The sequence below is a fragment of the Falco cherrug genome, chromosome 5, assembly GCF_023634085.1.
Source record: "Falco cherrug isolate bFalChe1 chromosome 5, bFalChe1.pri, whole genome shotgun sequence".
Lineage (NCBI taxonomy): Eukaryota > Metazoa > Chordata > Aves > Falconiformes > Falconidae > Falco > Falco cherrug.
The window spans coordinates 57935940-57963334 of record NC_073701.1 but is presented as its reverse complement, the minus strand read 5'-3'; the positions used below and the strand labels follow the sequence as shown (position 1 = coordinate 57963334).

General features: G+C 38.0%; 1 protein-coding gene across 1 annotated transcript in view; it reads right to left on the bottom strand.

Annotated features, from left to right (window-relative positions):
- Window positions 1–27395, bottom strand: part of LGR5 (leucine rich repeat containing G protein-coupled receptor 5) — a 93098-nt gene that overhangs the window by 51161 nt on the left and 14542 nt on the right. Inside the window, 1 exon segment of the mRNA XM_055712147.1 lies at window positions 3507–3578. Coding sequence (XP_055568122.1) covers window positions 3507–3578 — 72 coding nt within the window.

Here is a 27395-nt window from a genome sequence, read left to right as displayed (position 1 = left end):
ATCTAGCTGGAGATATTTGTACTTAGGTCTGATTCAAATAGTTAAATTATTATTGGCTTTCTTCCTCACTCTTCATAGAGACGTTAATTTATAAGATAAAACAGATTCAGGCACTGCTTTGAAGTGTTACTAATGACAAAATGCTATGTCTACACTCAGATGGAGCTGCCTCTTAAACTCTTAAGAAACCCATCATAGGTAATTTTTTACACTTTTAAAAAACCCTTGTTTTCATGCATTACTCTAACTTACTGCTTTATTAATATGGGCATTTTACACATTGTAGAATGACATGTGTCTAGAAATACTCTGCATAAGATTGAGTCTTGGACTCAGTCAGACTGATAAATATCTGCAGTTATTTTGAATTTATAATGAAGAATTTAACTTAATGGTGTTGTACAAGTTCATGCAGAGCAACTTGCTGATAATCAAGCAGCCAAAGCATATTTCTTTCTTGGTGGGAGTTCTATCACATGCACTTTAAGAGAAAATCAGGCCTGAAAGGCCCATCATTTTCACAAAAAAACCCCAAACAATAATAAAATCTTGCTCAAAACTAAACTTTTTAGGAGCTAGAACAGTTCAGTTTTCAAAGTACCACAATATCGCCCACAATTTTTAAAGGTCCATACACCTCAAAAATACAGCATAGTTTCAATATGTTGTACTTCGGTGATCAAACTGTTTGGTTAAGGATAAATACCAGGCATGATCACTAGGACTGCCAGAATTCTTCCTGCAGAGGTGTCTAACCTTGGCTGGAAGAGTGGGTCAGATTCAGCCTAGAAGGTCAGAACTGGCTGAACAGACTCAGCTTATACATCCTCGCTTTGGAGTCAAAACAATCGGTTTAACTGTCTTAAAAAAATCTCAGTGCTTTTGGGTATTGAGTTATCAGTATTGCCAAACCATGCATCTAGGACATAACATCCAAGCTAAAACTCAGTGGATCAGTCGTTAGCTTTTATCAGATTTTTGAACCAGCCTTCTAATAAAGGGATTAGTAACGCTTTTTTTCAACACTAAAAAACCATAAAAAACTCATTTTAAGCTCCTGCTGTTGTATTTCAAAGAGCAGACAGACATTTCTAAGATGTACTTTTACTTCATGGAAACATTGCTTTGGTATAAAGTTGTCATAAATTCTTATTTTTACAATGTCTGCCTTATAGGCCAACTTATATTTTGCAATACTCCCATTTAACTGAGCCACATAAACAAAACAAAGAATTCCCAGATAAGCTGGCAATAAAAATCATGTGGCAATGCCTGGATGGGCAAAACAATTTTCATATGTACAATCACTGCTCAGAAATGAACATAGGGAAACATGGGAACTACAATGGCTGCTACCCCCTACTTTAAAATTGAATACCCAATTCCCCTTTCATTGTCTATATTTTTTTCAGTGTAATACTGGACTGAATTGTATTACATGCCTCTGAACACTGAAGAATCTCTCAGCACAATGGGTTTGAATCTGCATTAAGAAGAGGTAATCAGTTGCCTCATCTCTTCAAAGGCTTCTATGCTTATTTGAAGAGTGAATACAAACTGCAAGAGTTTCAAAAAACAGTATCACAATTAATAAGAAATGGAAATGATTGGCTTCTGTGAACCAAATGGAGGATCTGACTAGTGTATACGTAAAATGAAACAAAGTAAAGAAAGAAATAATCTTCTGGTACTATCAGCAATGAAGGACTGGATTTACTTAATTTGGAACAGAGGGTTGTAAGGATAACAGTTTAATACTTCTGGTGGAAAAAGTAGGCCCAACACAAGAATAAGGTAAGAACACTTTCAAAAGTCTTGATCAGGAAGATGAAGTAGATTGCTGCCATGACCTAAGTATTACTATTTGGGTCATCTAACTTTGGACTGTAAAATGAAAGAGTGAAGATAACTTGGCTGAATGTATTAGAATTTCCTTCCAGGAAAAGCCCAAACTTTTGTTTTTCTTCTTTTCATTAATGGCTGGAGAGAAATCATTGGGTTGCAAGTTTTCAGTAGGGTCATTATAGTTGACAGGAGACTGGACAAGCAAACATGAACATGACGCAAAAATCCACAAGCAGGGACTTCGCGGAGTGATTCACTTCACACGCACATGATACGTACGGTTACCACTTGGTGTGTGACATCTCTCCTTGTTATGTCCATATCTATATGTTATTTGAAAGTTGCACCAACAGCAAAATAGATAATGATAACCAAATAAAAGATGTATGTAAAGGAAGAGGGAGAATTTAAAGAAATAATACCTTCTAAATACGAATGCTGCCAGTAATAAAAATAAGGCAGGACAGGAAAACGTGCTTGCAAATAGGGCATTGTTCAAAGTTAGCATTACAAAATGGTTTTAATTTCTTTTTCTTTTTCATAGATGCCAGCTGGAAAGACCAAGTGGCAAAATTCAAATGAGTGTTAGCGAGAACACCAAAAGTTGTCAGGGCAATACCCACCTAAACTGCAGAGGACTGTACACGTCACAGCTTAAAAAGATTGTTGTCTTTGCAAGAACAGCAGCACCATGACTTTGTGTGTCTTATATGGGTTTTATGGTGTGTTAGCAGCTGGAAGTACTATTTAAAAAGGAGGCTTTCACTTTTAAAAACTTATAAACCACATTTCAGAAAAGGCTGGATAACGAGACAATTCTTTTAATCAGCTTGTAGAGGTACTCATGCAAATGCCAGTGCCACCTTTTTCCCACAAGATCTACGGTGCATCAGTTATAGAGTCTCCGTCATTCCTCAGGAACCTAAATTTTCTTTTAAGCCTGGGCCATTATAATTAGGGTCACTGCCAAATCCAGGTCTCATGAATGCACAATACTTTTCACTTTTGGTTAGTCACCATCACGTCAAAACAGCATTCCTCTTTTGATGTTGTGCTTGATTAGCTAGTTGTTGCAATGTACTTTTTCCTGTCAGTAAACGTACTAGATAGCGCAACTAAGCTTTTTGCAGGATTCTGCATTTTACAGTCAGCCTTCAGGGACGCTAAATGTAACGATAAGGAAACAGTAATTAAAAGTGATTAGGACAAGAAGCCTTGATACTATGAGATGTGGACTCAATTGTCCTTGACACAGGCAGAAAAAGGCTGCAGGTTTTGGTTTTGATTATAGCTTTACTTGCATTTTAATAAACATGCGCCAGTATTCAAACTTTTAATATCCTGCTGCTTAACTATTTCCAAAAAGCAATCCAGCTCTTTTAAACAGCCCTTGTTTAAAAATTTTAATTTGTTTGGCTCTGTCTCTGCTTAGAGAAGTTGTAGCCTCACGGTAACTCTTTTTACAAGTTCATTTCCAGAATCACAAGCAATTGTGGTGGGTTTTTTTTTTTTTTTCAACTAAGTGTTTCCGCATGTGCCAAAAGTGTCAGGCTGACAGCCTTCCTGCACTGTTTTATCTGGTTCCCACAGTACGTATGAGAGACAAGCACAGGAATGTGTCTAGTACTGACTATGCCCATCAAGGATACAATGATACTTACAGCTCTTCCAGGAAGCGGAGATTGTGCACAGGGTTTGAGGGCAGCTTAGTAATGTTGTTCATACTGAGATCACTGTAGGGGAAAACAGACAGAGACTTAATATGGCATGCCACAACTGTGGTGTCCAGCTGTTCATTCCACACATTTTTAAGTACCACATTAACAAAAAATAGTTCCTCTGCCAGAATTGATGAATTGTTATCCAGTTAGCATGTTAAACATTATTTTGTATGAACACAGCTTTGTCAACCCAAATACAGGCTGTAGCATGTTCTTAATTTCCAAAGATTTGGGAATGTTTTATCAGGCTCTATAAATCAGGTGGAACACTAAACAAACCTTTCAGTTCACATAATTTTAATAAACCACTCTACTGTACAAATTTACTTGGAGTAGTAAAAGAAAACTACTATGACTTTTGTTGTAGCACCGTAGCACACTTGGTTTACTAAAGCAGACAGGCAAAAGCATACAGATATAAACTATCTATCTGCATCATTCTTTACATTTCACGAATATGGATACATTTTGCGTTTGCTGTACAACCTGCTGCACGGTCATACTGATTTGCCTTGCCTTACATTAGGCACATCAGGTGTCCCCAAAATCCAACTTACTTGAGTCAAAGAAATGACATATTTTCAGATAATAAACATCCCCTTTTTAGAGTGCTCTTTTTTTGCAGGTACTCAAATTGCATTATATAAGTGAAATGAACCATAAAACAAGGGTGTAATGTGATCCTGCTCTGTAGCACACTTCCTGATGGGGTTCCACGGTAGTTCCTGGCACAGGAAACAACCAGCCATATCAGCTCTGTCACAGTTCATTCAAGCTATGTTTTAGACTAAATTTCATATAATACCATTTTATTCTTAACATGCTTTTTCATTGTTTTCCATTGTCTTCCCCATGCCCTACAGTATCATTATAATTGTTTTGCATTAAGTATAAGAACTGTAAAAAGACTGCATAATACAATCCTGTGTGGAAGATGCGACTTACACACCTACCAAAACTCCTTTAACTGTTAAAATAAAAATATCAGAGGCACGTATTTTATGCAAATGTTACATGATAATTTAATAATGGGCACTATTTAAACATATATATGTTTGTAGCAGCGCTTATAGTTTCCAGCTACATTGGGTAGTATTTACATAACTTTATTTCTTCCAGCTGTTGAGAGCTTACAAGGTAAATAAGTTATCTGTACTTTGGTGGGTAGACGTCCTATTCCTATTCCATCTAGTTCTTATTACTCACAGTCTGTTTCACATTACAGAATATATGCTTTTAGTCAGCATTGTTAATTTTGATGTTTGACCTTTTGCTGAATTTTAAAATGGATAATTTAAAAATGTACTTCACATAGAGATTTTGAAATAAAGGAAATGTGTTAATACTTTACAACAATTATCAAATAATTGTTGGCTAAGGTCTCTGCATTCACTTCAAAATCAAGGTATAATTTGAGAACCGTGTACTTATTAAATTCATTCTTTACTGTAATACTTTATCACCTAATTCTTTCATACTGTTTAGCAGGTTATTACCCTTTCACTTTGATAAAGACTCAAAGAATTTATTCTGGCAAAGGAACAAAAACATGGATTTATTTGGCAAAAGAAAAACTCATCCAAGTAGTGAATCATATGCTACTGACTATCAAGGTAAGTCCAGTATTTTAACAATTATCATTTTGATCGTGAGATTTTCAATACGTGTCTTAATGGGTTTTTGTAAACACAACGTATCACATTTTAGACTTCAAAAGCCAGCCTTGGTGGAACATGGGAGTGATTCATCTTCAGATAGACACATTCTGCAAAACCAGCACTAAACAGTGCTCAGGGAAACCTGAAGCCTGTTTTTCTAGCATATTAATTTCTATTAGTAGTCAGCAGTACCTGTCTGCTTGTATCACCCACAGGACCCCATGATGACACCAGTCACAAGCAATCTACAGACCAGACCCTAACATCTTAAGAGGATCAGAATAATGTAAGGTGGCTTTCATTACATGCTTTGAAACACAATGAGAAAATCAACAATACCTGCACTTCTCTTAAAAACATCTTTCAACCCCAGAGGTGGATTTACCGACATTGAACTCCAATGTCCTAGTCTCCATTTTGAACTCCACCTGTAGTAAAGTATGTGCCTACATCACATGATGGAGGAGAACCTCCCCAGTCTACATTGCAGCAATTGTTAGCTTTTTAAAAATTTAACAGTCTAATCTAATTCTGTTAGACAGGTTCTTTTTTTCCCAGATTATTCTTTTCTTGCCACATAAAGTACAAAGATGTTTTTGTCAACAGAACTACTAAACATTACCTATGCATATTTTGTAGAATCATAGAAATATTTAGGTTGGAAAAGACCCTTAAGATCAAGTCCAATCATTAACCTAACACTACCAAGTCCACCACTAAACCGTGTCCCTAAATACCATGCCTACGCATCTTTTAAATACCACCAGGGATGGTGGAAGTAACAGAAATTATTTCCAATACCACTACGGATGGTGGAAGTAACAGTAATTATTTCCAAATTTCAACAATAACATTGTTCGTAACTAGTTTTTAACACACTAGTAACTAACACACAGACCATTCCAGTCTGTGTTGGTGATGTGTTATTGCTATAGCTATAAGGGTTTAAGGATATAAGAGAGACTAATGAAGGGAGTGTTAATATCTTTGATTAGGCTAGCTGATACATCTGGAAACCCAGAAACTTTCAGGCACAAAAATCCAAAACCTCTACTTCTTCCCACTGTACCAGCTGGTTAAATAGGTGACATTATTTCTGTCTAAAAACCTCACATTGGTTAGATTGGCAAAGCGGTAGTTCATCGGTGCTTACATTTTTTAGATAATCTTCTGGGTCAGAATCACCACAGATGCATTTAATCCGATTTTTGTTCACTGAATTAAGTAAGGGACTTATGAGAGAAGTCCCATGACCAAGAGCTACTTCTGGGGGCATGTTGGAGATGTGAAACAAGCAAAAAGAGTTAATGCAATGCAATCAGTCACTGGATCTCAGGTCAGTAATACTGTAAAGTTTGGGCTGCGAAGCAGAAATCTCTCACGGTGCTCCAGAGAGAAATAAAGGAGGTTATCAACAAACTTGCCAGCCTTTGGACCATACTGCCAAGAAGACATAGCTAGTATGAGATTTATGGCCATTAGCTAGATCAAGCACAGCTAACAGCCAGAGAGAGCTAGTAGGTAAACGGTAGGCTTACATATTATTACTATGAAAAACAGTAACAATTGTGATAGGGTATGTCTTATGTCCTGCACCTGCAATGGGTTTTTTCCAAAAGGTTCATCAAAGAGGTTTTCTGATTTCTCCTTTCAGTGCTAGCCTGTCAAAATCTGCAATCTGCTCTCTCTAGAAAAGAGAAGGGGATGAAAATGGCTTGCACATCAGGATTTGTAGCGTAATGGTGAAAAACATTAAAATCAAAGTACCATATCTTTAACTATCCTCAGCAGAATGGTTCTGATATTAAATCAGATCCATTCCCCAATTTCCTTTCTATGCCAGTGCACATATATGCAGAACCAAATTAGCTGAAACTGCAAACGTTTCTTGTCAAACCTGGTAGACTGTCACAAGCTACAGTGATGAAAAACTTAAAATTATCAGAATACTGAAAATCTTCAAATAAGTTAGTATAACAGAACTACTCCTGTAATTCACCACCAAAACATGTGCAACCCCCACCCATGTCAGCAGAAGTGGCATTCTAAGAGTATATTCTGAGTTTTAAAATGCTCCTAATGTGAACAGCAATAGTACCAGATCTACATTTATAAAAACTACCTGCACCATGAGCTGATGTACTGTATTGGAAAAGCGATACATTATTTTGAACAGTCAGATGAACACATCGTCTGTTCTCCCACCAGCATTCCTGCAGCCTGTTTCCAACTGCCGACTACAAAAGCAACATAACAGCGAACAAAACTTCCAGCTTTCCAAAAGATAAGAAGTTTTGCTTCAATGACTGCATTGGCAACACAGCTCACTATAATGTTATTTTAATTATACTCTGTGCCAATCAATCACCACGCTGTGTCTCTGGTGCCTTGCAGAAGGAATCCTATCTGTGACGGAATCTTTGAAGAACGGAAATATTGTGAACTGCACCATGCATCTATCTGTTTTTTCTTGGTTACTGTATGGGCAAATTTTGAGCATTTGCAAAACACACTCCAAGAAGGCAAATACAACAGGTCTTTTTTTCACCCCTGTTTTGTTGTCCATGCATATAAATGCTGAAAAGATATCGAGTTACCACCTTGAAAGTGAGTTGTTCACAATGAATTCCCGAAAGCCAGTAAAACAAGTTAGAGTGAACTAGTTCTTAACATATAATAGATGAATCTGGAGGCTAAGTTATCAACCTGTTATTAGTGGTTATTACATGAGATGTTTCACTGACTATTCGTCTTGTAAGATCAGTTTTCCATATTACATTCATGTCCTTTGAAAGAGAATAAAAATATGTTTTGGGATATATGCAAGGCTTCTATTGGCTTTCAGCAACCTGTTAATCTACTACTAGGCTAAACTTCTATCATACTGAATGGTACAAACTTGTCTACCCATTGCAGGGCTGATAGAATCATCCAATACCAAAGACAATTAATTTTGTAGCCTATCTTTTTTCCAAAAGTTGCAACCTGTTTGGTTTTTATAAAATTATTAAGACTTATTATTAGGATTATTATTATGAATCTTCTAGGCCTGCCTTAGTCCAACAAGATGTATTAATGATTATTTTTATGGAAGTCTTTGAAAGAGAAAGGACTCACATAAAAATACTGACAATAGACTAAATGCACGCCCTGAGTTCTTTACCAGCTGCTAACAGCTCCTAAACTAAGACCATTTCTTTAATCCATCTACAGTTTGACATTATCTTACATGTAATAATATAAAAGAACGAAAAGGGGTGAGAATTACTACTGCTCTTCCCTTGCTGTGCCTATCTTTTTAACACAGCACTCTTGCTTCTGCTGTTGGCAGAATACTTTACTAAGTCCACTATATGATGGAAGAATATGCTAGCTATTAAGTGCATGCCATCTACTAATGAAAATGTTTCATTATGGATATTAAAAATAACTTAATCTGCTATAGCTACTTAAAGGAGATAAATCTATTTGCCAACACTGTAGTAGTAGTAGTAGTAGTAGATCCTATTTCTTACAATTAAATTCCTATCACATGGTTTCATTCAAGGGTTTTAATAAATAAACAGAATAAGAATTACCATCATTTTACAGAAGGGAAACTAAGACACCTAATGGTGAAGTGACATGCTCACAGCCAAACAGTAGGTTGTATGCCATGGAGGAATCAAACACCGATGAATTATTTGTCCAGTGCCCTTTTCATTAGATCATATTGTCTGCCTCATGGCATTTACACCGGTTTTCCAAATGGTGATGCATGAGCTGTCAATAGGCTCAGAAGACAATGACCATATTTTCATTTTAATGGTCCTAGATTACATTATCTTCCCAAATCAACATGAAAATCGGTAGACAAGTATTTGCATGTTTAATACACCCATGCAGGGCAGCACGGGGCAGAGTATAAGCATACATAAATAAGCATTGTAAGCACTTCCTGACAATTAAATCAGCATTTCTTCTCACAACTACCTTCAAACTTAATTTGTTGTTCTTTGAAGGATGCTAGTATAATTCACATTTGAAGCACCGTATCTTTATGTTTGGAAAAATCTTATGGAAAAAAGTGGTAGCTTTGCTGGAAGAAGCAGTAAAGGGAAAGAGTTATAACAGACATTACATGGAATAGGTAATCTCTCTTATCAGGGTATTCACAATAAATAACCAGTGGCAACAGCATGGATATTTCTGCCCTTCTGCATGTTGATTCTGAAGTTCTAAAATTAAATATTTTAAAAAACATTATCCTTGGTCATATTATTTGTAATAGCTAATTACCAGCAACTAATCCCATTCTATGCTTTTAAAATTAACACAGAAGTGATGCAAGGCTTAAAAAGGACTGCTTGTTACTTATTTTTTACAGAAAATTTCTGTTACTTGACATTGAAGTTCATAGTTTCCAGAGACCAAACACCTTTGTATTAAAACATGCCCTGCAAAAAGCAAATGACATTTTGTAGTTAATGAGAAAAGACCCTGCAGTAAGACAGTATGTGTGCTTGTGCACCTCACAAAGAGCTTTATTCCAGTAAATGGACAGTATTCCCACTGTCCCCCTTGCACTGTCCTTTCCTTCCTTGGCACACCAGTGAGATGCTTGTTCCAGCACTGTGTTTTGCTTTCAGAAGATATAACCACTGCAATTCCAAATAGGTATCTGTGGGAAGGATCAAGCACCTTGAACTTAGGAAAGCCTCAGGGGTAATTCATCAAGGTCAGGAGGGCTATGTCTACACCTCGTTGCTGCTGTCGTATACTGGCCCATAACCTGTTGGGTGAATATTAAACATCAGATCCCAGCAAACCAGGCTGATAGGCCATGTCTGGATTCAACACAACTTAACAAAATGCTTTAGCCAAAATTCTGCACTCCCAACACCTGTCAGTGGGTGGTTCCTCTAATGTCACCAGCCACCAAAATACAGCCTATTACTGCAGATGCTCTGTAACAGTCATTTTAAACAGAATGCATTACTCTTGAACATAGTAGGCAATTCTGTCATATAAACTGCCATCAAAGACTTACTTAAATCTAGACTGCAGAACATTTGTAAAGCAAACAGTACGTGCATGATTAATCTTTTCAAGAAACAATTTTGCCATTCAGTTTATCCAAGACTCCAGCAGAGGGAGCAGGCCAGAGCAAACAATTAGGGTCAAAGAGAAAGTAAAGATCAAAGATCAGATCAAGCACACACAGTGCTGAATTAATCTGACAAGTACCTGACATTTCATTTTAGGTACAAAGATTCTGGCTCTCTGCTTTTTTTGTATCTCAAATTCACAATGCTCCCTAGATGAAATTCTCCATTTACTTTCAAAGCTGATTCATGGCTGTTCATTTGGCACTGAAGACTCAGTTTGCTAAGTAATAATTACCAGGGTAAGTTACAAAAACATTCCAACATGTCAATCATTTACTGTACTTAACTCCCATATTTTAAAGCTTAAATAAGTAAAGGAATATTTTATAGTACAGAAGCCAGCAGGAGCAATTAAAAAGAGGACTGAATGGAATTCCTCTTCCTCCCATGCCCACAGATTGTATTAGTATTATTTCACTTTGTGAGTTATTACTTGTTTCTGCTGCACTAATTCAAATAGAATATAGGAGTACTGCATATCTGATTCATCTTGTTCAAATACCAAAAAAACCCCCACCCCACAACAAGAAAAGATATCAGTTTTCACTGTAATTTATTAAGACAACTACTAAAATATTTGTTCTGCTCTTCATCATTACCTGTTTGTTTATCAGGTACTGTTTACCTTATTTTTGACAAAGAACAGTATGGTTAATTGAGAAAAGATATTTATTAGAAGTGATCAAGTCTAGGAAAAAAAGCCCTTGGTCTCTCTTAGTTTCAGAATATTTTCTGCAGCTCTAGAAGTTGCTTATTTTTGCAACTATTTGTTACAAAAATGACAAAAACATAGGAAAACATCTTTCTTTCTGAATTAATGGACACATTCATCCATTTTAGAAACTGGGAGTCCAATTTCCTTCTAATTCCAAGTCTACAATTTCATCCCTCTGAACTCAATGAAGCTGTTCCTAAATTATGGTTATTTATATGAGAGGAGAATATCTATGAAAAGCACAGTATAGTTTGCTTGTTAGCATACTAATTTTGATTACAGCAGAAATTAATTCAAAATATATCTGAGTGTAGACAAAGACTCAAAATACAACCCTGAAGTCATGAAATACAACTTTCCTAAATCAAGTATTATGGGTCACACAGCCAACTGGGCTGAATACCCAATGGGAAGTTATGCACAGCACAGATTGTTACACAAACCAATTTTAAAACTCATCCTCACAAAAATATCCAATATTACTTCAGTGAGGCTGCTAAGGGTGGAAATGAATCAGCTTGATTTCATTTGTAACAAGATACACTGTGAGTTATTTATTCTGCTGGTCTTAAATTGCCTCAACTCAATTCCACAGCATGGATCTGAAGAATTAAAAAGCAAACAGCTTTGAGAGCATCTGCTACAAACACATTGATGGTGTAAGTCTGAGTATCTGGAAATCTGTGCGTAAGAGACCTGCATTTAGAGCAGGAAACATATATCCTACAATGCACAGTGCGAAGGTCCCCAAGGTACAGATGAGTGCGCTGGGTCCAGAGCTGGAAGTTACATTACCATGTTAGGTGCCCTCAGAAAGGCTAATTATCTCACGTACAGCAGGATGCTGCTACGACTGTACTAATTTCCCAGTGCAGGATCTCTGCACAGTGCTGCTTTGTGTGATGTAATGTAGCAGTTGTCATATATATAAACCCAGTATTCCCAAATTGGTTCACTGCAAAATACACATACTCTAGAGTAGAGGAAATTCTGGCTTGGTAAAGGAAATGGCAAAAACGGTTCAGCAAAGACAAGAGTCCACCTCTTCAATCCCGACTGATCTTTTTATCTCAGAACAGTTTTCAGTAAAGTTCTGGTTAGCTTCTTCACTACTTTTATTCTATAGGTTCCCATTTTGCTATGCATTGGTGCTGATTCATAGACTCACAGAATCATCTAGGTTGGAAAAGACCTTTAAGATCTTCAGATCCAACTGTTAATCTAATACTGCCAGGTCCACCACTAAACCATGTCCCTGTGCGACACACCTACATCTCTTTCAAATACCTCCAGGGATGGTGACTCAACCACTTCCCTGGGCAGCCTGTCCCAATGCTTGACAACCCATTTGGTGAAGAAATTTTTCCTAATATTCAATCCAAACCTCCCTTGACACAACTTGAGGCCACTTCCTCTTATCCTATCAGTTCTTACTTGGGAGAAGAGACCAACACGCACCTGGCTAAAGCCTTTCAGGTAGTTCTAGAGAGCGATAAGGTCTCCCCTGAACCTCCTCCTCTTCACGCTAAACAACGCCAGCTCCCTCAGCTGCTCCTCATAGGACTTGTGCTCCAGACCCTTCACCAGCCTCGTTGCCCGTCTCTGGACACGCTCCAGCACCTCCGTGTCTTCCTTGTGTTGAGGGGCCCAAAACTGAACACAGGATTCAAGGTGCAGCCTCACCAGTGTTGAGTGGAGGTATACAATCACTGCCCTTGTCCTGCTGGCCACACTGTTTGTGATACAAGCCAGGATGCTGTTGGCTTTCTTGGCCACCTGGGCACACTGCCAGCTCATATTCAGCTGACCGTCGATCAACACCCCTGGGTCCTTTCCCACCGGGCAGCTTTCCAGCCACTCTTCCCCAAGCCTGTAGAATTGCATGGGGTTGTTGTGACCCAGGTGCAGGACCTGACACTTTGCCTTGTCGAACCTCATACAGTTGGCCTCAGCCCACTGATCCAGCCTGTCCAGATCCCTCTGTAGAGCCTTCCCACCCTCAAGCAGATCAACACTCACAGATGACTGGACTTGTTTTAACACAGCAGTGTCACTTCAGCTTTTATTGTAGTTTAGTTGTACCTTGTGTTGTTGAAGAGTAATTGAAGAGTATCAGCAGAGAAAATGATGCTGTATCACATCTACTAGAGCTCTACTCTGGATTACTACTTTGATCAACTTTGTGTTGTTGCTTATCTGAAATGATTTTTTACAGAATCTTCTCTTTATTGCATGGACAGCCCAACTGATGTCATATTACCAGCACACTTAGTTTTGTCCAGTGTTGCTACCAAAAGAATTGCTCCTGATCTCCTCCCCACCCCAGCACTGCCCATTCCTTTTGAGGATGCTGTTGAACCACAGTTGGCAACTGATCTGGATTAAAACAAATCCAGCAGGAAAAAAAAATGGTTTTAATCCAATTCAGTTCCCTGAGCTGTTGCTGTTTGTGCCACCACAAACTGAAGTATAGAGGTGAAACAAACAAGGAAGGTGAAGTAGAACTGATTTTTTCCAGTTGGCTTAGAGTAGTGCAGGGTGATCCTATACCTAGGATGTAAATACTGTAAATCTTCTTCAGATATACAAAGTTGTAGATTATTTTTATACACACATCTTCCCTTTATGCCTGACAAAGCCTGTTTGCTGAAATACAATGGGCCTCCAGATCTGCCAGCTCTTGGCTGGCTGACAGCCTCTTCCAACACCTCCTACAGAGCTCAGAGAAATGACAAAGCTGTCAGATTTTTCACTGACAGATTGAACGCCCAAAATTCTGCAACAGTAAGCACCAGAAAATATGTATAGCCTGATTCGTACAAAGATAATGCATTTAAAAACACTGTATTTCTCCATCAGGTAAATTCTATTTTGCTTAAGTTTTCAAAATTCTTTCATCATGAGATATCTTCATGTAGGCTGCTATGAAATAGTCTCAATATACATAAACACCACATCCTTAAATCTTATACTGACATCACATGTACCTGGTCTCCACACATTTTGTTTGCTTGTAGCTAAATAGCTGTCCTTCAGATAGGCAGACTACTGAAACACCTGAGCAAGCTTTAAACAGTTCAGGTCAAGCAGCAGGATTGAGATAACTTACCCCACCATGGAGAAATCTTCGGCAAAGACCTCATGTGTCAGATCGGGCTGGCATGTATTTTTCATGTGGTTATAGCAACACGATCTTCAGTGAAAGGGGCTATGCTCCTTCTAGTATAAAAGTATAAAATATTTCCCTTTCCAATACTTAAATTACTGGGATCAGAGCTGTACAATTAATACATGGAAGCAGAATACTTCAGGACTATTTCTACTGAGATCAGCTGGACTGTTCAGAGGATAAGCTAATATTTGTATGAGTAGAGGCAGCAGACTCTGATGCAGAATAAATGATCCCTGTTTCCTTCCTTTTATTCACAGTGTTTACATAGTCCACTGTTTGGCAACCTCATTTTGAGGCCAGTGACCCAACACTTCTTGTGATTGTTACTGAAAATCTCTTCAGGGCAAGCAATTAGCTGGTGCTGTTCAAATTCACTGATGTGTCTCAGTTTCAGGTTTCAAACATCAGTTTTGGGTCTTCCTGGAGAAAATACTGAACAACATTACAAAACATCAGTAGCTAAAACAAACTAAAACAAGCCTTTAACAAATGTAAACTGTTGCTGCCAAATGTATTGCACCTGTGTGCATATGTAGATCTCCTATGATGAAGTGCATCTCCTATATTACACCTGTCTGCTCTGCTTTTTTTGCACATGAAATGAATTTTCCAAGATCTCTTTTCTTTAGCTATTCCAAATGCTACAAAAATGCTGGAAAGAATCAGCTGCCCTATTATTTACATGTCTTAAAACTTGTAACACAGCAAGTCAATGTCAGCACTAGAACAGTGCCTGGGGGTAAACACCTGGCTCCACTGATGCCGGTAGGAAAACTCCCATTGACTCCCATGGGAGGAGGACGTCATCCCAGGCCTATGAGTGCCTAATGCCAGGTTCTACCCAATAGGCAGTATTTTACAGTTCTGGAAATCATGTAACAGCACATCATTTTGCCTGGAGTCGTGAATGTAGTACTGCTGGGTTCACTGGAAAGATTTCTACATATTTTTTCCAGCCCTTTCATCGTTTCTAAAATCTGTTGAGTTAAAGGTGGGATGCCATTAGTTTGGGTCACTGAGAGAGGAAAGTGTGATATTTTCTGCCGACAGAATCATCCTTATACCTTTTTTTTCAAGTGAGTAGGTTCAAAAATCTAAGGAAGTGGTTTATTTCAGTTTCTTTTACTTCTGTATTGTTCACTGTTACAGCCTTTCTTTCTTTTCTGTTTGGTTGTCATGCATGCTCCAATTATTCAGGTATTTAACTTTTCACTCCTGGTATCCTGCTTCCAAAGCAGTGTGCTGATTCTCCTCATTTTTCTTTTCTTGCCCTCTCTTTTCCATAGCCTTTGCTCATTTTTTCTTTCATATGAAGTTCAGCTTTCCAGTCAGCTCCATCAGGAAACCAGAAGGACTACTCACAATAATCTGGATGGTGATTGTTCTTTTCTAGGCAAAGATGAATCAACATTTTGGAACTAAAAGGCTTAGGCAATCTCTCTTACAGGCTTAATTTGTCTTGAGATGAACAAGACGCACAAATGAACACAGCAACACCCACCTCCTACATGACAGCAACTGCTGATGACCACTAGTCTCACCTTGCACAAGAGTGCACAAGACAGCACCTGCCACATATTGCTACTGTTAAACTCCTCCCCAAAATGGTGACAAAACAGATGCCAGCTTGAAAATGGTGCAGGTGGAAATGAAATAGAGGACAGAGATAGTCAAGGCACTCACTAAGCAGAAGCAGATCTTCTGCTGAGAGGTGTTATCCTATTTTCCACACTCTGCAGAATCCAGTCAGCCTTGTTTTCCCTTCAGGGGGGGGTTGAAGTTGGTGGGATGCAGACTAGTGTTCTTCACACCACACGCAAGGTATAAAGAGACTACCTCAGCTCACATGCTAGCTTCGTTCTCCTGTCCAATGTGGGGAGTGATGTTAGGATTACAGAGTTGAAGGATGCCCCTCTCAGTCATGGTGTTGGCATTTGGATCTCAACTTTCACATACCTGTGGCAGACTGGAGAAGACAGCACCACATGGCTCTACATGCATTAATACTGTTGCTATTAAAAGGACGGCAAAGAGGGGTTTGTTGGCATTCATTCTGCCTGAAAAACACAAACCTGTTGGGAACTTCCTGAATAAAGCCCCAGTATATCCTTGCATGATCCACCGGAGATTCCAGAGAGATCACATCTCCAGAACCATCCAGTGGGTTCTGCCACTTTTTAATTTGTGCACTTTTATTAAGCCCTTCAGAATTCTCATCTTAAATCCTGCAGATTCAGCACAGCACAGGAAAAAAACAGGACTTCAAGACATCCTGATCTTGAATTAAAACCCCTTTAACAAAAACATGATCATCTAAGGTGTCTTTTTTTCTAACCTAATCCCATAATGGACATTTTTAAATAAAGGCATGCAACTTGAAAATGAGCTTTTAAATAACCAGAGAAAAGAAAGAACATAGAAACAGGATTTAAAATTCTGTGGAAAAAAGACAGGGCATTATTTTAAATAATTAAACTCAAAGCTCAGGTGATTTGTCTTGTCACATGTGTAATGTATGAGGTTACTTTCCTTTAAAAGCCAGTATTAAAGAAGGAACCGGTAGCATCGTTAAGAAATGCTACAGGGCAGAGAGTCTTTTCTGGGCAATTTTTCAATTCAATAAAATTTTCAAACTTGTATTTCACCATTTCCAGCCCTGATATTAAAAATCTATTAGCAGAAAGCCTATTGAAAAGCTGACCATGAGCACAAGAGACTTTTTCTGGAAACACTTCTATTCAGTTCTCATGCCCGAACAAAAGCAGATTGGCACATTCAGTTATAGACAAACGCCTTTGAAAGGGACCTCCCCCCCCTTTCCCATAGCCACGCGTTTCAGGGCTCTATATGCTGAAGGAAGCCAGTGAAAGGTTTGAAGGGGTGGGGAGACCAAGGGCTTCCACCGAGATCCTTCAAAGTCCTCGTCTTCTATAGTGGGAGGATTTCCCTCTAAATCCCTTTCAATAGCATATTGATGGCTTTGAAAGCTTAAATGGCATTTGTCAACCATCAGTAAATCTTGAAAACTGTTTCTGCAAATAGCCCAACTCTGAGTCTCAGCTTTTCCCATTAATCTGTACGTAAGGCCACTGAAGACTTTTTCAGAGCCTAGATAATGCCTGGATTAAAAGGTCCATTCAGAAGGGAAAACTTTAGCATTCACCTTGTGTACATAGCCATTTCACCAGTGGTATTCATGGGTTGTTATTTCAACTCTGCATTTGTCCTGCAAACAAGACATTTTGCCACAAAGACTTGGTAGAGACATTCTTCAGTGAATTACTGAAACCTAGCCTTGCTATTTGTCATGGCTTGTTATTTTTATCAAGTGTAATCAGTTCAAAAAGGAACCCCCGACTGACAACTTTACAATTACATTACTATTTTAAGAGTGGAAGGTATGTTTCTTCTAATGCAACAATGAAACTGATTAAAGCACAACCTGATTGCTTTATCTAATGAAACAGTCTAAAGTTTCCTTTAATCAGATGTCAGGAGACTTTTCGTTTGTTTTATATTGAAAGGCAAGAATTTTATAAAAATCATTATTCAACAATTTTACTTTATAAAAACTTTACACACTTAGAGGGCTTAATAATTTATAATATGCTACATACTACCTTGTGTTTGTATTTTAGGCCAACACTGTATTATTTTACCTTTCTCCAAATAAAGCAAATGGATAGACTTTAAAGCCTCAGAACCTCTGCCCCTTAAACACACAAACTCTTCTTTTAGGCTGTTCTTATATCCTAATAATGTTTGTGTTCTCTGCATTTTGCATCGAGTAAGTTATTGTATCAAAGCTAAGGTATAAGCTATTTAGAAGGACACAAGGCATTCCATTATTATTATTAATAATATTATTATATCAGGTTAAAATGTTTATGCATCATAGAAAAGAAGAAAAACAGAACAAGATCACATACTGGAGACTCTAGGCAAATTTGGAGGTGCCACTGATGCAATGCTAGGCAAATTTTTTAATACTATTAAAAATATATTAAAAAAAGACCCCTGTCAAATTTCCCCAATCCAGACAGATCACATTGTTTGAACAAATGAACCTTTCCACCATACTGGACAACTTCCTGTGAACATCAAGAATGCCCAATCCTCACAAGGATACACAAAGATTACCCTTCCCTCTAGTACTGTTGAAAGGGATAAACTTAGTTAAGGATTTATATATGTGAAATCACATGAACTATGGCTGAAGGCCACACCTTGCATCTGCTTCTTTCATTTGCCTTATTGTCCATCTATGCGGTCATGTCCTACCCATTTTTTACTATCAATGGAAGAGACCTCATAATTTAAATATGAAAACTCTCCGCAGCTTGGACACGGCATAACAGATCATTCACGCTCAGCCCAACTCACTGTAAAACTAATATGAAGCCTATCACAGAAGTTTAAACAGAAGAGTTTTTCTACTCCAACTCTGCCCCTTTCCCCCACTACAAGTTACTGTGTTAATAATACTGCAATTCTTCATGTGTCTTAAAGATTTCTAGGGGAAATATGCCATGGTTCTTGGCTGATTAAAAGTAAACTAGGCCAGATTTTTTTTATCTGTGGGCCACTTCTTGAGACAACTGAGAGTATCCTGCCTGGCTTCCAACCAAAACTCTCCACACAGTAGGGGATGCACTTTCTGTAGAGGCTGTATCAAATGTACCCCCTGGAGACACATCAGATAACTCGCAGCACCTTAAACGGCATAAGGCTGGTATGTGTGAGCATCTAAATGAAGTTCCAGCTGCATTAAAGAATGGAGACTCAATTTAGCTTCCTTAACATAGGCATCTAGAGTCATTTGAAACATCCTTGGTTACCAGAGACATCCATGTGGGCCTGGCAAATGTATTTACTATGACCTATGACATGACCTGCTGCCTTTTGAAGGGACAACTGAACGCCAGCTAGGACACCCTAAGGCAAGTTGGGTGCACTAGATAGATGCCTATGCTTAGGTGATTGCATTGACCTCTGATGCTGTGATTCAGCTCCTAACACCACTAAGTTAGCTGCTTGCATGTGAAACAGGCTTCTGGGCTCCTAGTGTAGGCAGATAAATCTAGAAAGATTTATATAATCTTCAGATAGGTGACTTTTTGGTCAATGCTCTCCAATGACTTAGGACTACACTGACTGTTGGGAGAGTGAGACATTGCTTACTCTATACAGCTGCATTTTAGATCAGCATGTGAGTCTGGAGCTGAATAGTAGTTCAGACTCCAGGAGCAACTAAATCACAAGATAAAATGTATGCACAATATTGTACTAGTGGTGGTGCAAGGAATGAGATGATGAAATATGCTTCCTTGATTCCTTCTCCACAGCAATACAATTTAAGTTTTCTGACATGCAAAGCATACTGTAATGCCTGGTTGCTTACTCAAGCTTTTATTTTAATGAAAGAAACTAGTTTTCTTTATGTGGGAAAGTAAGAAGCTGTCTTTACTTTTGCCAGTATATGTTAAGCATTGCAACTTGATTGTTGGGCTTTCTTTTATAAAATATGAATGGGTAAGTCTTCCTAAAAATACAGATTACTTAGTAAGTATGGTTTACTAAAAATTACTAAAAACCTAATGAAAGTGAATGCACTTTAGGCTGTAATAACACTTCAAACACTTTTGAAATACTTCTCTGTAACTCAGGATGTGTTCATGAAAGTAGAGCGTAGGGAGCACAGCTTCACACGAATTTCTATCTTGTAGTCAGACTTTTCTAGGTTCAATGAGATGGAGCAGGTTTCTCTCCCATGCAGATTTTTAGGTGTCTCTAGATAAAAACCATCCTTTTTGGTAACGTTAGTGATCAGGTAAGGTCAGGCTCAGTGCTTTGCTGATGGTTTCCAGATGGCTCAGAACATGGGTAGGGCTCACACACGTCTTCCTAAAAAGCTCTACATAGATGTGACTTCATATGTGCGTTGAATCCTTTGGGACTAGAAATGAGTGATACCACAAAAGTGTGAAGTACTCCTTGTAGAACTATTTTTCTGTACTATGTTGAAAGTCATCTATTTCCATATTACCATGACAATGTCATCTTTAAAACCCTTGGGTTTATAGTGAACAGAATGCTATGGAAGAAGGACAACTTTCATAACTGGGGTCAGTGTTTTCCTCCTGTAAGTCATGGCTACTCTGAATTCCTCATGGTTTTCATTCTGAGAAGCTCTAAGGATTTAGTAAATGAATTTCCGTGCAATTTGAAGAAGGACAAAAGCAATCCCCTGTCCTTCCTCAGGTTTGTGAATAACAGCTGTAGGAACTGCACTCTAGCTCACATCCTACAGAAAATGTGATGCAATTCAAAGGTCTGAGACAGAATCACTGTCTCTGCTCTTGAGAGTGCCAGGGGAGCAACTTCTGCCCATCCATACCCAAGAAGGATATGTCTTGGCAAGGTGTAGAGGGATAATATTCTGGGCTGAAGTGATTGTGTGCTTGCTGGCTTTTCCCTCCTGCACATTTTGTACAGCAATATTCCATTATACACTACTTTTCAAACAACAACATAAAGAGTTAACTACTGTTGAGGAGTTGAGGAGACCGTAAAGTGGGAGATGAACTAATTTTGCTGTGACACTAAGCAATGCAATAAGGAAATGGAAGAAAATACAGGACTGAATCTGAAATCAATGCTTTATCTATGAGGTGGTGCTGCCTTCTTAGGCAAAACAAATCAGTATTCCCAGGCTAACTGCAGCTCTCAGTGGTTTTACAATGAATGCTTCTACTTTTCTTTATAACTCTTCCATCAATTTTTATTTTTGTGACCATGTTCTCACATTCAAACTAACATAGCTTTTGCAGCTGACATCATGTGGGCTGGAATACAAACATTGCAGATGTTCACAATGCCAACATATTTTAGGACATACACAACTGAAAAATCTGTTACATACTTCAGTTTAAGGGTGCTATCATACAGGAACATGGCGGGGGGTGGTGGTGTCCCCCAAATACTACTCAATGCATCTTGCTGGCAGGGGAAATTAATTTTCCAAACTCAGTCTTTAAAGGATATTATTTTTTTTTAATAGGAGCGTCTTTGAGATAGAACATATGCCCCTGTTTCTCTATCCACACCATAAAATGTTTTTCCCATTCATCAGAAATAGCTGTTCTTTTCCTGCAAAAGCTTTTACAGAGCCTGCCTCTGTATTTTAACTGTTCCTAACACAGTCAATGCACAATCCCAGTTATGGCTGTGGACTACAATACAAGCACAACACAAATGATAAAACAGAGTCCTTATGTTTATCTGACTTTTTAAATATAATTTTCAAAATACAAAGCACTATGTAGGCAGAATTATTAAGCAGGCTGACTGTAGCTGTAACTGTCTGCTGAACTACACAATTCATGCAAAAGATGGGGAAAACTGGGGAAGATGTTAACCTTCATTTAGTACAGCCTAAGGTTACATGATTCTTCTCTGTGTTAGTACTGCATAGCACAGAAGTATGTACAATTGTGAGGCGCTAATGCTCATGGAAGTTCTGTCTGGCCTCTGTAAGGAATGGTTAATTTAGGCCCTTAATGCCCCTACGCCACCACTGAAATATCTTCTATATCCTTGTAAGTCAAGCCTGTGAAAGTGAGATAGCTAAAAGCTAAACAATGCAGCCCAGTAATTTCTTCATGTGTGATGGACAATTTAGAGATCTGTTCCCTTATGATAATAGGCACGTTACTCACAGAGCACCAGACTGCTGATCGGCAGCAAACATAAAAAATTACAGGGACACATATTATTTGAAAACTTCTTAGTTTAATACTAGTTAAGATGGCCAATAAATATTTCCAAAGCAATCTTCATTTTAAAGACAAGGATTAAAAATGGGGGATTCTGCAGCCTATGGACTTGAGTAAGGCTGAGTACTGTCTGCCTGGGTAAAGGTGGCAGTTCTGTGTCCTGACGTTTTCATTATGTCTGTATATCAAGGGTTTTACAGTGAAACTTTTGTATCTTTCAAGGCATCTTGATTTATAGTTAAATGGAATGGCCAAAGCCAAGGAGTAACAGCTCCCAGAAAACTTAGCTGAGGCACAGCACACCTTGGCACGTGCATCAGGCTAACAGTCACAGCCCAGACCCACAGAACTGCACAGTTATTACCTAACAGAATCAGGAAACGGGGATATCCAGTAATTTGGCTTTGTCTGGCATTTTTGATTTCACTGTGTGGCCTTAGAAACCCTGATCTTAAAGCCTTATGCTAGCAGCAGATCCAGACTGTAATTAACCATGGAATTATTCTAATGCGATGTGGAGAAAGATACCAAAATACCTTGTGAAATCAAACAGGACCTCAGAGAACAGCAGACACTGTTCATACGGGACATGTTTTTTCCATAAAAAAGAATGGAACCTAAATATACTAAAACTCATATGAAATTAATCTTCAGAAATGTTTAGCTGCGTAGTATCATAGATCATGGTGTACAATGACATCCCAGCCCATAAAACCACCTTAATCGGGGCCTCTCTCCTATGGCACCATCCTATTTTCAACTAACAATGCTTTCAGATGAGCCGAAAAGGGGTGTTTTGCTCCCACCATTACAATTTCTGCTCTTCTTTTCTTCACCCTTTTCAAAAACATGAAAGCATTGGATTGCTAATTACTTTTATCCAGCCTATAGGAAAATTAGTTTATCTTCCTGATCAAAGCAAATTAGGCAGATCATGGCTGATTAGAATGCAACAGTAAAATCTCCATACTTTCTATTCCACCCCCTTTTCTCTCAGAAATGGGGCCTGTGTCAAATATGTAGGTATTTCCCACGGCCAGTCTGGACTCTGTTTCCAACGGGCTCTGGGGCTGGGACAATGGTTCTTACACAGACACTGAAGTCCTTTAGTTCAGTCATTGTGCAAGGAAAGAACTGGTAACCCCTTAGCTAGCATGTGATGAAACATCTAGATTTACATATTTCCCTAATTGCATTTTTTGAATGTGAGTGAGATTTATCTGACCAGAGTTAAATGCCTCCTTTATTCCACTACCCAAAATACAAACCTATGCTCTCCAGGCAGAGCTGCATTTGGTTCTGATCTGAACATTAAAATTTTGGTTTTCACTATAGTGGGACAAAGCAATGTCTACCTTTACTTCTCAAAGCAGATCTAAAGGCTAGTTGCTTCCAAGGTGGCTGCTGCATTACATTGCAAAACTGAATACCATTACTCCTAACTGCTACGAGCAGCATTTTCTATCGCTCCAGTATTTTACTATTTGCTTTTTACCCTTCATAACTCATCGCCCTTCAATTTGTGTTCTATGGCTTTAACAGATGAAAGCCAAGCTATACTGCTACTTTATTTATAACCAATTACTATAAATTAACAGTAAATCTCACATTTAGCTCCATTTAAACATCACTATGCAGCTGCCTATTTGAAAATAAAATGGTTGCCTTCTTTCACTTCAGTGGGCACAATACAAAACATCCATTGAGCTTTTCCTTTATTGCAGCTGCCAATGCCCAGCCGACTTTTAACAAACCAACCAAGCGGAATAACAATGCAGCTGCAACATTTTATGGTATTTCTGTTCCTTCTCTTTTGAGGCTGAAGGTGTTAATTAGGAATCAAAGAATACAACCCTGCCAGCTTTCTTTCACAAACTATACACTAGCCACTGCAGTTTTCAGAAGAAAAATAAATCTAATAAAGGGACAAAAATGTTGTTTGTCACACCAGTAACATGTATTTAAGACCCTTTGATCACCAGCTTTTTATGTAGTCTTGTCAGACAGGCCGAAAATATTTTTTCCTCTCTTTTCTCCTTCCTTTAGGCTTTTCTGAATACTGATTCTAGGGTTGTCTGGAAAGGTAAAAAACCTGATAGTAACTGGAATGCTTTACAGGTTAAAATGGCTTTGCTGAGCAAGCCAGCTTTAAATCACATCAAATCATAACTGTTCACTTTTCTGATTTAAGTTGTTTCGAAATACAAATGATCTGTTCCTGTTGCGATTCTGTGTATCATTTAATATGTCAATCATTTAAATATATGCAGGGGTTTTAATATTAATACATCAATTGTTTTGCAGAATCTCATTTTAAACCACAAAAATGACAGTTTACAGATGTTGTAAAATACCCATTACATACATATTTTCACACATGTACCACACAACATATATTCAATATTTTATTTACACTTATGAATCATAATCATATTAGAGTATCATGTATTCAAAGTAGTAGCATGAAGTCATTACCTATAATCTTTAGTCAAAGTTAAAACCTTAAAATAGGTTTATTAAGTTAGCACAACTGAGAATTAGTCAAGCTTGCTAGCTTACCCAGCAAGAGCTTTCACTGTTAAATGCACAAATCATGCCAAAATCCATTAATCCTGCCAGGGAATGGCAGAAAGAAGCTCTGGTTGTTGATTTAATGATAATGAATTGAACAGGCTCTTAAGGCTACCTGCAGAGTTTTCTAAACTGTAAAACAAATAAAAGTAAATTTTAAGAAACACTTTTTACAGAAGTATATAAAACAGGTTTGTTTTAAATACTGTGTAGGAGAAGCAATGTTTTAAAATGAAATTCTGTTTCTCTTGCTGTAAGTTTAATATAAATCCTTTTAATGCTATATGTATGGAATGTGATTATAAAACATTTTGGGGATTTGTTATTTGGTAATCAAGAAATATTGAACTGGCTTGAAAATGTTAAAATACAAATCTCAGTAACAAAACAAAGTTCTGACCAATGTCATATTGTATGTCTCATGTAAAGTGCAGTCTTTGGCTACTGTTAACAGACACACAATGAGATGATTCATAGTTAGAAAGGTGTATTTTCTTTAGTGCTCCAAGTGTACCATTTCTTCCATCCCTGAATTTGAGAACGCTTACGGTTTTTTAAAAACACAAACATGTCTAGCCTTTGGATTTCTTGGATAAAGTGATATATGAGATAATAAACCTATTAAACATGACTGCAGTATTTTTATCTGTTTTACTTGTTCAGCATTGGTTTGGTATTCGGAGTGGCTTGATTTTCAAAGCAATCAATGGCAGCTGGGAGACAGAAGAGACTAATCCCTTTCCACATACGGAATAAGGTAAAACCAGCAAATATATTTGAAATTGGCTACTGCAATCACTTCTTACAATGCTTTTTTTCTGTTATTGCATCATAATAGTGCCACGGTGTCTAAAGGAATGAAATTATTCTTGTGGAAAGATGTCAAGTATATACATAAAAGCTCTCCTGCTCTTCATAGGGTCAATAATAATTATTAGAGTCTTGTTGCTAATAATTTGTTGAAGCTGTGCTCTGGATGATATATTTCATAGCTATTGAAGAGTAAGGTGGCATTTTCAACTGTAAGCTTGTATTTGACGAGTCTTCTTTCACTCTCTTAAACATGGTCTTGTGTGGTCTACAGGCTAAGAACATATGCCTTGGGTGAAGTTTACATTAAGCAGACAAAACACTTCACATGTGGGTGTTTTGACAGGGAGTGGAGGGGGTATTTTTCTCCAGTTTTGGGAAAGATTTTTACCCAGTCATTATTTTAAATTATTTGGTGCATAAACTTTGTATTTGACTCACAAATTCAAGGACTGCTCTGTGTGATTGTTTTTAGAAAGCTATGTCTAGGTGAAAAAGTTTCTTTCGGTTGACTAATAAATTGAACCACAGTAAAGGAACTCAAGTTCTATGAGAATACCTGCTCAGTTTTGCTGAGTTTCAGACTCATCAGGAATAGTCTAAAGAATTTATATTGTGCTTATTATAAGTATCTTCAATAGATTTTTTACAAAAAGCTGTTTATTGACTACACCCAATTAATCAAGGCAAAGGACTTTTGCTAATGAGCATATGACTACAACTAAATCAAAGATAAGAAAATTCCATCCCTGTGGTTTTCTGTATGTTCATTTTTGCATTGGAAACTGCAATGGTACAAGGATACTTGAAAAGTTTTCCACTCCCTTTCAGCTGCTCACTGAACTCCCAGTCAAGTTGTCCCTGTCCCCTCAGCTGTGCTGGTTTGGCTGTTTATGTGGCTACATTCTAAAACCGATCAGTGAAACAGGATACGTATTTTTCAAAGACCAGAAATGTGTTTCTTTTTAAACTGGATTATTTCACAGATCTGCTTAGGAGCACAGCCCAACAAACAGCTGAGTCAGCACAGCCAAAAAGAGAGGAAGCCTAGAGCAGGAGGGTGGGAACACTGACTTCGAGGGGGGGAAAGCCAGCCCTAACATCTAAAACTGTCTCTGTTGCAGTGGGACTCTTAATATGGAAGCACATTTTTTCTGAGCTTCCTATTCCAACTCCGATCTGCCAGAAAATTCTGTGCACTATCTTCTTCCAATTCTGTGAATTCAGAAACTTAACTAGCAAAGACAAGCAGCTCCTACTCAAAGAATTCAGCTGCAGAAAGCAAGTTCTTTTCCCAGTGCCCTGCCCTGCTAAGTGAAATCAGCAATTGTGCTTCAGCTGGGAGCGCCTGGAGTCAGCACATGTGCTGGCACCTTGAAAGATCACTTTTGGTGGTCTACCTCTCCTAAATTGTTTTTCCTTATAGATCTAGCAAGTCCTAAATCTGTTACCTTTCACAGCTTGGAGAAAAAGTCCATTTTGGTTTCCTATGCTTTTGTATGAGGAGATTCTGTTCCGATAGGACCAGAAGAGAAAGCATATAGATAAAATGTATCAGAAAATAAACCATATAAATCAAGCTTTTCCTGCCCCCCTTCTCATCTTTTTCACTAAGCCACCAATGTTATAAGATTTCATGACCTACCCTCAAATACAATTTTGGATCAAACCCAGCATGCCCACTACATCCTCATTCTGTTGTCCTTTCAGGCACAGTAATTAGAGCAAAGAACAAAATTGGCTCTCAAAGTTGGCTTCTGCAGTGGCACTGATTTTTGATTACTCTGCATTTTTTTATTTTAGTAAGCAAAGAATTGGGGGGAAAAAAAGACATTTCGTATTGACTGAACATCCATGATTTGAGAACTCTAGTTTAAAGGATTTTTTTAAAACTTACCGTAAGAGCATAAAACAACAATAAAAAAAGATTAAGATTGTTTTGTTTAGAAAGAAGATGAATACAATTGTTAGACCATAGATA